At 43.3% G+C, this 12,333-nt stretch overlaps 1 protein-coding gene across 1 annotated transcript in view; it reads left to right on the top strand.

The window, feature by feature from the left end:
- The window catches only part of xirp2a (xin actin binding repeat containing 2a), a 48,208-nt gene that overhangs the window by 8,090 nt on the left and 27,785 nt on the right, over positions 1-12,333 (top strand). Inside the window, exon 2 of the mRNA XM_041966166.1 lies at positions 11,483-11,582. Within this exon, the coding sequence (XP_041822100.1) occupies positions 11,483-11,582 (100 nt within the window). The remainder of the gene's footprint in view (positions 1-11,482; positions 11,583-12,333) is intronic.

Below are 12,333 nucleotides of genomic sequence, written 5' to 3'. Positions count from 1 at the left end.
ATGTCAGTTCCGTGGTTCAGTGTATATTTGGAGAGGCTGAAAACAGAGCCGGATCCCGAGCCACTTTAGAGTCGTCGTGTATAAATAGTAGTGCCTGGTGATGTTGGCATTGCTCACTGAACATTAAGAGAGCACGGAGCCTGATGAAAGAGACTGAAATATGATTTACATTCAGCGAGCATAGGGCGATGTTGTGAAAGAGGGGTCTGAGAAAGTGGAGGGGAGGGGAAGGCAGAGAGTCAGGAAGATGGAGATTGATAGGGAGTGATAGAGATTCAGAGTGAATCAGCAGGAGCGTTAAGAGGGAGAAAATCAAAATGAAGAGCGAGTTCATATTTTAGGAGGTAAAGCAGGTCAGACTCTGATTAACAAATTATATTCATGTTTCAATAATGATAAGCTTCATCACACCCCACTTCAGGGCTGCACAATCTCTGACACAGACCATTTTTTTTCTACCATTTTCTCATTTTTCTCCTTTCCCGCAACTTTATTTCCCCGGAGACGATCACGTCTGTCAGGTTTCAGTCTGGGTTCAGAGCACTGATAATCAGGGGAGGAAGACCCTGAATGCAGAATGAGGAGCTCTGCCACAGGCCACAAGATACAGAACATAAGAGGGATCCTATATCAGTGTGCTCATATATTCAGTGACCATATATTACTTTTATTTATTTTAGAATATGTTCTGAAAGACGACCATACACATACAAAAATCTGTGTATGATTTGTGTGAAGGCCAAACGCATCTCCACTCATTAAAGCATTAACAGCCTGCTAATGTCCCTGTTTTCAGCAGTCAATACACACAGGGAGTTTCTGCAGCCGAGCTCTGAACCTCAAAATCATGGGACGTCTGTCAAGATTTAATTTATCTGCTTCTCACTAGATCTGGGTCAAGTTTGTCATTTGCAGATGGACCCAGTTGGGAATCTAAATTACTCTCCTCTCCTTTAACAGCCTCCGCCCTAGATTGTCCCTGAGAAACCCACTTAACCCTGTAGAGATGCAGCGTCAAGCGCACAAAAACTGGCTAAAAACCTGCCAATGTCACAGAAAACATGTTTCATGTTTTGTATGGTTGGTGAGTGAATACGACCTTGTCGCAAAAGAACAACCAGCACATGTTTGCACATTATTTGGTCAATAGATCTGCTTCTTTCTGGGATGGTGAATCGGTTCATTCAGTAGTTTTATTGAAGACTGGAAAAAAGCTCTCCAAGCAAACCTGACGAGCAGTTAATACTCCAACAGAGAGTTAAACGAACCTGCAAGGTGACACAATAACATACGATAGCGTCCACCATTTCTCTCTGGCTTTGACGCGATGGCTTGCCAGTGGTCTTCTGCTTCTGTTGGGATGATATTTGATAGAAATGCTGGTGTGACCGGGCAGACTGGAGCACAGTGTGCAGGCAGAGCACATCAGCTGCAATGCTGAGTCATATTCATGCAGGTGAACGCTGCAGCCATTATGACGTGATGCTCCCACTCCTATATGTGCTATAGTTTGGTTATTGTTGATCTAAACTTTGAGAACACCTTTGAACTCAATAACCATTTGCTATAAATGGTCAACTCCTTGATGTGCTGTAAGTGTCTCTGACTGAAATCCTCTTCATTTAAAATTGGAAATAAATTAGTTGGTAAACAGATCAATAGAGAGAAAATAGAGTGAACCTCTGGAACTGTTGTGACTGAATAGCACTAGCATTAGCCCTGCGATTAGTCACTACCATCAGGCTTCTGGAACCAAATATTTTTGCAGCGATGTTAATGATGATTTGTAGCCCCCAGCCAATAATAGCAGGTGAGGTCAGACTATCAAAAAGGCAGCAGGCATCCAAGAATAAGGTACATAAATGGCGGATGCTGTTTTTCAAGCAGCAGCCAAAAAATCCTCTAATGCATCCCCTGTCACAGTCGAAATTGTCCTGAGTCAAAATATTCATCAACTTGAGCCGTTCTTACTTCGCTCCACGAATCAAAAGTTTGGAAGAGTGGAAAATAAATAGCAGAAACCGCCGCGCTGTTCGTCAAGCAGACATGGGAGGAAGATTTTGACAGAACAGAACCGCAAGTACAGCTGAGGGAAAACTCTGACTAAATGTTGCATCACGTACCCCCCCCAAAAAACACACACCAGCCTTTTCCACCAGCACGGGATGCGAGGAAAACACTTCACCCGAGTTTTTTGTGTCTCAAAAGCTGCCAGAGAGGAAAACGAAGCACAAGCTGTGACCAGAGCAGCAATATATGTCCCCTTTGCTCATATTTCACGACAGCTTATTGCACTGGAGAGCCTCGGTATGAACACATCCCATCTGCTGCAGCTGGGTTCGCCATAAATGTGAATCATATATCCCTGTGGGCTTTGTTCTGGCTCACTATACGTCTGTCTGTCCCCTCCGCTTTTTGGTTTGTTCATTTTCTCTGCCTGTCTCTCAGACTCTCTCTGTTCTGCTGCTGTCCGCCTCCTGGATTTTCTCTGTGACTCTGTTTGGTTGCTTGGCCTTTAGTTAATCCTTTCTGTCCCAGCTGGCCTCAGTAGAACAACTCAAATCACAGTTACAAACCAGACTCCAACTCCCACAGTCGCCTGCTCTACCCTTCTATCACTCTCTCTCTGTTGTTCATCAAGTTTGTTTTTCCTGTCTGACTTCTTCATGCCCTGCATAATGCCGTTCTCTGTCTCTCCGTGTGCTTTTCACTCAGACTATTTTACTTTTCCACGTCTTTTTTTTTTGGCCTGTGGCTCATCTCTTTCTCTTCTCCCTCTCTGTTTCTGGACTGTGTCTCTTTTGTGCCCATGTTTTCCCATGAGTGCTTGAAATATTGATGTGCCTCTGTTTAGTCGTAATGAGGACGGTCGATAGAGGATTGAACCCCCCTTAAAAAAATGTTTTCATACTTTTACTGGATTGCAAAAGTGAACTCTTGTGGCAAACAAAAACACTGGCGAAAAGAAAGCAGCTGCCAAGGAGTAGATGGAGAGAGAGGGATGGGAGCAAAGCTGTGATGACCTTCAATGAACAATGCATACAGTTACATAACACCAACAAAGAGGAGTCATAGAAGACGACCAATTAGTCTCGAGATCCAAATTCAGACATTATAAGACTCGACTGTGATGCTTTAGTAGTGTTTTTGCTTTTCGTGTAGTGCTGTGCGCCTTAGCTCTGAAAAAGGATATGATATCTCGAGTCTTTCTATACAGCGTCCTTCAGAGCTTGCTGCTGCCATTTGACCTGCAATGAAAATATAGTTGACTTCTTCTTTAGACCCTTTCTGTAGTTCAGGCTGCTTATTTTTTACACATTATTCTTGATGAAAAAGGGTTGTGCACGCATCTTCTAAAAATGTGCAGCTGATTCCTTCTCACACCAAGGAAAGCAATCTTCACAGGAAAAAAAAAAAGGACTAGCACACACTGACTGATGTGGATCCAGTCTAACATTTCCACACTGACTGATGTCTTCACATGGACGTTAGGCGTTTTTTTAAAATGTATTTTAAAGGTAGGTTTGTGTTCAGATAAGAATCTTTAAAGGCCTTTTTGTTTGTCCAACACTGCTGTGTACTGCTGCAGATTTTATGGGGTATGTTGAGCCATGCTGTTAAATGCATCTACTTTATGTGGTACAGTCATGTACTGTATGTCCCCAGAGGATGAATCCTAGTGATGTTGGTGAACTTTCCCTCTAACAACGTCTGCATTTCAAAAGCAGTACCATACCCATCAGCCACATAGGATACTAACCTGTTAAATTAACATGGTGAACATGATGAATAATAGCTGCTAAACACGAGCATGGTAGCATCGTCATTGTAAGAGCGTTAGCATGCTGATGTTACCCTTCAGCTCAAAGCTCCAGCGCAGCCTCATCGAGCTGCACTCATGGCTGCAGGCTGTTTTTCTTTTTTTGCAGAATGTGGATGTGTAAAGTATCTGCTGTCAACCTCTGCCAGGTTGTCCAGTTTGGCTCTGATGAAGAGAACTAGCTATCAATCTATAGAGTCACAGTATCGATGGAGGCACAAAGCTTTGGTTTCATTTGCTGCCGCTCATTCCTGCACAACACATAGCTTCCACAACGATCCATCACAGTGAACATGGAGCTTAAAAGAGAAACTTCCGAATTAAATTATTCTTCCATAATGCTCACGATCAATCACCTGACACCCCGCCGAAGACATGAAGTCACACAGGAAATAATCCCTGAAGAAAAACTTGCCTAAAAGAATTTATTTTCATATCTAGATGCACTGTAGCAGCGGATTTTAAGCTTTACACTGCAACATTTACATTAAAACACCAGTGTGAAAATATATTATAATTGCCATTATATATGGCAACACATCAGACTGATTGAGAAAATGTGAACTTCATTTCAATGAAAGCAAATGGGCTGTAGATGAAACCGATGCGCTAATCAGTCTCTTTCTGCACAATAACCGTCTCTTTCAAGAGGACAGTTACCTCATATAATTAACAAAGCCATTCACAATGCAGTCATGCATTCATTCACTCATCTATTTATTCATACAACCTGAATGATTTAGCCCCAGAGGTAGAGGCATTGTAGGGAGCACAGCCAGCTGCAGCCACCACAGCTGAACGCTGAAGTCAAAGCGCCTGAGGATGCAGTTCCTCCAAAAGCTGCAAAATATCTGTTTGAATGGATGCAACAGACGATGAGATGTCCTGACTTTTAGCCCGTGGTATGGGTCCATTTTCCATGCTACGTTTCCCAAATTGCAACCAATAGCATGAGCGTGAAAGTTCATTCGTGGAAAAGTAGTCTGACATCAACAAAAAAAACCCCAGCAACACCATCAGTGGTTCAAGGAGCATGAGATGTGATTGAAAGCTCTGACAAAAAGGCGCGGAGATTTTTTCTTCACAGCTATGAGGATTTTTTTGTTCAACCCTCCCTGCTGGTTAATGCTCATGCCTTTCAAATCTCACACCTTGAGTTTGTAACAAATTCTGTTAAAAATTAGCATTATTTTCACTAAATTTTGTTGAAACAGATATAGCAACTGTACAGTGACACAGTTTCTGGAAATGAACATGCCACGGGAACAAAAATGATAAAAAAATAAATAAAAACAGGTGATGTTTTGACATCATCATGTATGAAATGTATTGTTTGACAGATACGCCAGCAGAGGCTTCCTGCTTGTAAATATTGATTTATGATTGTAAAAGTTGGACAATAACACATAAATTAAGAAATCTAGACAGCAAGAATTCCTGCCATATTCAGTGAATCCAGACATTTAGTTTATAGTTTAGAAATTATAGTCTCCAAGTCATCATTAGGGACAAAATCCATCCAAATCAGTGAAATCATGTCTTTTCTTCAGGCACGCTGCCTCGTTTTCCTCTCTGCTTTGGCAGCAGAAACAGCGTGACTCCGTTTTGAACCGTCTTTTAGACTTTTTCCACCACGGGAACTCGTAACTTGAGTTGGAGCGAATCAAGCCGCTGGATGTTTTTTTGACAGCGCGGAGCAGAGGGAGGGAGCAGGACCTGGAGCTGACAGGGCGTCCTCGGGGCCAGCTGATCTGTCCTGAGGACAGCACCCGGCACCGGAGAGCTGGTCGGTGCCGCTCTCGTGTTCCCGTAGACTTATGGCATCTTACAGGTCCAGGTTACGGGGATCTCCAGGTTAGGCGTCTTTAAGTTCCCATGGTGAAGAAACGAGCTTTTACGGTGTATGTCATTCTAGTTGTGTGGTTATATTGTGGATGTTTTACCTCACTGGATATCATTGGTTCCCTTCTTGGGTGTCACTGTTTAATCACCTATCAAATAAATACTTTCCCCCCTTATTTTGTTTTAGTTGCAGATCTTACTCTTACACAGCCAGAATAAATGGAGCTTGCTTCGTTGTCCAGACCACTAACTGGGCAACAAACCCGAACAACAAATTGTGGGATGCTCTTCCTGGCATGGCAGCAGTTTGAAGTGACTGCTAAGACCTTTGGCTCGTTGAATTGTTGGAGAAGGTCAGACATGTTTAGAGAAATAAGTCCAAAGCAGCTGGTTGCCTCGGTCAGCCCAGTCATTTGTTTACTGTTGTACAGTCTCGTGAGTCATTTTTGAGAGCAGCCACTTGTACGTTATGCCAGCAAACCCATAAGGCAGCTTTCACAGCCAGAAGCAGTCAGTCCAAGAGCTGTGAGAGGGAGTGTGCATGTGGCCACATGTGTTTGTGTCCACAAGCACAGATTCACTCATGTACGCACCATTTGCCAACAAAAGAGTACTGTAATTTAAAATGAAGAACCCAAACAGTGAGTCATGTGTGGGTGACTTCTTTTCTTGGCAGGTCCTTTCAATCGCTCGCCAGAACTACAGTGCTGCTCCAGAGTCACTGTCATAGGCATTAAATTAACTGTTTCATTTGTAAAATGCCAAGAGGACATGTGGTGTGCTAATCAGAGAAGCCTCTGGGTGGATTGGTGAGGAGGTTCAAAACAGAAGAGCAAAGAAATAAACATTAAAAACGGAGGGAGAGAGTCAGTTCAAGCTGGTGTACATGGAAGCATTTACAGATCTTGGTGCTCTCAGTTTCACTAACGCCCACAAACCCAGCCCACCATTCACCTGCAAGACAGTCTGCATAGGGAGCACGCTGAAGACACACTCAGGCCATTACCACACGTATATGACTTTTTTTAAAGGGATATTTTCCTTCTCCATTAAAAAAAAATCTGTTTGTTGGCCCAAACAGTCAAACGAGCATCTCAGGCCAGTAGATGGCAATAAAATCTACGTCAAAGTTAAATACCAGAGAGGAAGAGTCTGAACATGTCAGGAGCTTATTTTCCTTTGGCGCTAGTAACTTGAACACATGAACAATATTTATTTATTGTTAGGTATTTAAAGCCTGTCTGGCACACAGCCTAGCGGTGCTAACCAGTGCTAAACGCAAACTAACCAGCTGTCCACCTTTGTTTTAGACGCTTACTCATTACACAGCGCAACAGTGGTCAAGCACAAATTGAGGTGATGACATTGTTTCCCAAATGCTCCGTTTTACATGTAAACACGAATACGCGGAGAAAAATCTCTGTCTTAGTGATGTGAAAAAAATATCTGTTTACCTGCAGCCAAGGCCTCAAGCAGGCCGGGGAGCTAAAAGAAAGAGAAAGCACGGCAGAAAGACAGGAGGATAGACAAGGATTGGGATTAACAGCGTTGGAAAATGAAAGAAAAAGAGATGGAGGGGAAAAGGAACGGAGAGTAATCCAAAAATGACATCTTAAAAGTGTTTAAGAAGAACATCCTGTGGAGGTGGGCGCCTTCAAAATGTCACATCTGATATCGAACCATCTGCCCTTATCGATTTGAAATGCAACTGCAGCTTCAACAACTCCGGCGAAAACACTTGGAGCCATTTCTGAGCTGTTTGAGGAGTCAGGTGCAGGAGAGACGGGTAGTTCTTCTTAGTTTTGGTAACTTGTACTTGGTAGCTTGTTGGCTGATTGCCTGGCTACCTCACAGACTGAGGTAAACCCACGTGATTCAGGTTTGGACAATATCACTCCCTGTAAGTAACTGTTACATCCTCACAGCTGCCGTTCTCTCACTGCAGCTGAGGAAAATAAATCCTTCGGACTCAATTCTCAGCTAATTGACTTATTAAGACTGACATTTTTGAAACAGAGGATGACACAAGAGGGGAGAGGGGGAGGACAGATAGAGAACATTTGAGTAGAGAGAGGCGGACAGCTCTCCTCAGAGACCCTCCGTGGACCACGGCATGTCATTAAAAGTCCTACTAGTAGGAGTGCTGCTTGTTAGAGGATAAAAATGTCAACAGCTGACAAAAGACAGTCAACGTAAAATGGTAAAGTCCCTGCGCGTGTGACGGCGAGTGCACACTCTCCTGGATCGGTCTATGTTCTGGTGCTGTCTCCCTCTAATAGGCACCAATTTGAAGGTGGAGGGTGTCACGGTGTCACCTCCCCAGGCTAGCAGTGCATGTATTACTATTTCCTGTAACCATGGTTTCTCCATCACGGGTCCGACCGGCCTCTTTGTAGGCGTCTGTCACACATGCAACAGTCCCAGATGGCCGGCATTGATTTCATTAGCTGAGGATCCAGTGTTTTTTTTCTTTTTTTCATAGGGATTATCTCTCGTGACAGGCCAGCAATGTTTAGACAGATCCCACCAAGCACTGCCCCTTATTACCTCTGTCAGTCTGTCAGAGATATGCAGAGACATCCACCACCACCACCCACACCAACCTCCTCCCTCTTCCTCCTTCCTCTTCGGCAGCCTGCGCCAAAGATAACATATGGCGGGGACTCAGGGCTAGATAGTACTTGGTGACGGTTGCATGAGACATTGAGCTGTGGCGCTGTTGCTGTTCATCCTGTTATTGTATTTCATGAAAATGGATCACTGCAGTCCTCACTTCTGATCGGAGGAACTGTGTCACACAACACATGGTGAACTCCAAATCGTTTGCGTACTTCACAAATCGCCATTGTGATGTCTTCAGAACTGACTGGCGGGATACTGATCATGGATTTGTCCACGTTCTCAAAAAGCCAAAGCCTTTCCTTATCCTCATTTCTCTTAGTGTTCAATCCTACACTTGCTATACCATAATATTAATGTCATCTATGAAAGCATAGATTATCCTGTGTCAGTGTACTGCAGCTGATGCTGTTTTCTTACACTCTCAGCTGCTTCTCTGTGTCTCTGCAGCCTTGACCGGCTTTGTGTAGAGGTCCATTGGTTTTTGTCAGCAGAATTAAGGCACATTATCAATCTGTCCTTGCATACTGGCTATATTTCTTTGGCTTTTTTAAAATTGCTTTCATGTGGCACAAACACATTCTTTATGTCAATAACTTGACTGAATTCTTTACTCTAAATTCTCAGATTTTACCAGCTTCACTTCTAATTTAAGTCTGCCGTCAGTGCCGGAATAAAGCACCAAGATGGTGCTCAAAGATGTAAATGATATTTGACTTGCATGCTGGAAAAATCAATTGTGGTAGTTTTTGAGCTCAATATTGCATCTTATATGGTCAATTAAAGCAATCTCCACATTGAAAGGTGATAATCTCAGATTGGGCCACAGAGGACATACAGAATAGGTTGAGACAACCTGGGGAGTTCTGTTCATGAAGAGTAAGTAGTGGTTTTTACTTCACATCTGAAGAGGAAACTGTGTATACCTGCTCCCAGTGGCGACACACTCTTAAGGCTGAGCAAAAAGTCTGCTTCCTGGAGAAGGCTGAGATGTGGTGAATTGGAGAAATAAGACACATTCTGCAAGGCTTTTATGGAGTTTCAGTCATTTGCACGGTCATTTGCATTTGCACTTTCTCAACCATATGAAAATGGTTGAGAAAGTTGTCAGGTGCAGCCCCCTCAATTCCAGGTGTGGGATGAGGAGGCCACACCATTTGAGGCATAACAAGATAATAATCATTTTATGATAATAAAAGCATGAGACTTTTAGAGTCTAGTATATGTAAAAATGGTATGTGGTTTTCTTTTTATGCAAATGACACAATGCTCTACAATACTGATGACCTCAGCCTTTATAAACAACCTTTATTATTTCATTCCTCATATCAGTGAATTTATTAGCTTTTATCAAAAGAATATGCTGCCTTTGTCTGTTTTATATCATTATAAACTCAATAACTTTAAATTCGGAAGTGTTGTTTGGACAAAACCTGAAATTGGTGGGCATTTTCAGTATTTTGTGACATTTTGTAGACAAAAAATAATAGTCATCATAATCAAGATTATAATTGTTTGATTAATTTATGAATTCTGAAAATAATCACATTGCAGCCCCAGTGCGGTGAGTGATGGTTATTTGTTGACACACTTATTTCAGTTAATTGTGAAATCAGTTCTACAAATTCCTGAAACTGATCTTGATGCTCCAGTTTTGGAAAGGGTGGAGGTTTCCAGATGTGGGCTCAGCCTGGTTAGGATATGCAGCACTTACTGCAGTGTCTGTACACGCAGCCAATCTGCTGCGATGCAACTGCAAACCATCTATTATTGTACTGAGAAAATCTTTCAAAATGTGTTTTTTTCACACCCACGCAGCACACGTACTCGATGCATCATTTACTACAGACACTGGCTTTAAGTCAAGTGTAAACAAGCCTATCAGAAAACCAAAGAGAGATAAATGTTTGAGTCCCTTTAATGGCTCTCATTCAGAGACTTTCACTTCCGTAGCCAGCTGTAATGACTTCCACAAACTCACGGACGCACACATTTTTCACACAAAACATCTTCACCGCTCGTGCACTTAATCATCCCCCGAGCAGAGTAACACCGCGTCGTGGACAAAATACTCGTTAAATATCAGCACTCATACACAGAGCACGAGGGAGCTGTGGTTAGCAGCCGGTTCGGGCCGCGTGCTTTTGCTCCTCGCTGCTCACTGATTTGAGCTTCATTCGATGTGAGTGCTACTTCAGCAAGAGAGAGCGAACGTCGGTGACAGAAAGGGAGAGATTATGTTTACAACCCTGTTTTGCCATAGTGTGTGCGTGTGTGTGTGTAATACTGTAGGAAAGTATGCAAATTACCATGCATGTCTTTCAGGGATTTGCTAAATGGGATTTTTGAAGACAATGTTTTGTCCTTTGGTGCATTTGTGAAATTATGGTTGACACCTTCAGCAGAGAGAAGGAAGCCAAGCTCGACAGATGCAGGTTTGCTTCTGTGTCTGTTTGTGTGTGTGTGTGTGTGTGTGTGCACGCCACGTGGTGACGCCGTGTGCAGAGTTTGTTGTCACTCTGCATTGACGCCCGGCATGACGCTGTCGAAAAAACGCTACTGGGAATACATTTGATTTGCAAATGAAACAAACACACCCGCACATTTGCAGAGAGACACACACACACACACACACACACACACACAGGTGTGTTTGTTCCCCGCGGGGATGATTTGCAACTGAATAGGCATGTAGCACCGGCTGACTTCTAAGTTTTGACAAAATACTTCAAGGGGAAAAAAGCAAGTCTGTATGCACCAAGGACATGCCATTTACAATGTTGTGCCTTTTATCAATAGAGACCTGTGAAAACACCTTTAGTTACAGCTAGCGTAGCTCTATTAAAATTCAACCAAGTGTTGTTTGCACTAACTTTCCAGTCAGTGCCTGCTGTGCACATTGTGGTCAAGGTCGCCTCTCTTGACACTCGCTCGCTGTGTGTTCGTGTGCGCAAACGAGACGACAGCGACAAAGGTTCACTGGAATCCAGAGCTTGAATGTCACCAGACGTTTGTATCATTTCTCATAGTTAAGGTATGTGTGATAACATGTGCACCTCCTGTTTTTCTGTGTGTGTGTGTGTGTGTGTTTTTGGGCACAGCCAGCTGCTTCTGATGACCTGCGGCGTCACCTCTCCATCTCCCTGTTGAAACAGCACAGGTGTTTTCTCTGATAGCCCTCTCTCCCTCTCTCTCAACCAGGAAGCGACAGCCGTCCACACCTCCCCGTCCAAAAGAGCAACATCCAGCTTTGTCTCACACGCTGATTCATCAACAGATCACGCCATGGCCACCACTCTTTGTGAGTATTTTCTTGTTTTTAACTTGCAAATTGTACTTTTAAGGAGTTAAAATGTGGCTTTTGAGAAAGCTTTGATGCAACATCTGATGTGTTGTGAGGTGGGAGGCCGAGCTCTTTGCTTGCATCATGGTTACACAAGTCTCTCAAACAAGGCTACGAGATGGTTAATGCAATGTGGGGTCTCATTTGTTCTATAAGATAAACATTTGGCAGAAAGCAGCTTTTTGAAAACGAGATTGTTCATGGGCAGATAAGGCTGCCTCCCTGGCAGCTTTTTAATGGGAAGCTGGGGGCTCGCTAGATACTGTGCTTCCATTACTGTGATAGCAACGCCATGGTGGCTACCTCCAGTTTGTTTTCCATCGATGCTGATAGCGGTGTACACACAGATGGAGCTTACAGTGCGTGGTGCAGTCCATTTTTTTTAAACGCTGCACAAATAAACTAAAGGGAGCAAGCAGCACACTGGCCTCTCAGGTAACGCAGTTTGTTGATTATGGGGGGGAATGCTGCTTCTGTAGAAGTGAAAAAAACAACCTGATTTCTGTAAAATTATACTAAGTTTGTCAAGATACTCTAAAAACGTTAGCATTCTAGGTGTGCTATGTTTCCCACATTTATATGGTACATAGTGGGAAAGTGACATGTTATGAGGGTCCTATGTTCCCAGGGTAGGGGGCGGGTTTAGGGTTAGGGTTACTAAAGGTACTAAAAAACTCCAGAGAACTGAGGGGAACTACAGTCTGTGGGT

Source organism: Chelmon rostratus, chromosome 24 (assembly GCF_017976325.1).
Source record: "Chelmon rostratus isolate fCheRos1 chromosome 24, fCheRos1.pri, whole genome shotgun sequence".
NCBI lineage: Eukaryota > Metazoa > Chordata > Actinopteri > Chaetodontiformes > Chaetodontidae > Chelmon > Chelmon rostratus.
Note: the sequence above shows the minus strand (reverse complement) of the source record. Positions and strands in the feature narration are given on the sequence as shown.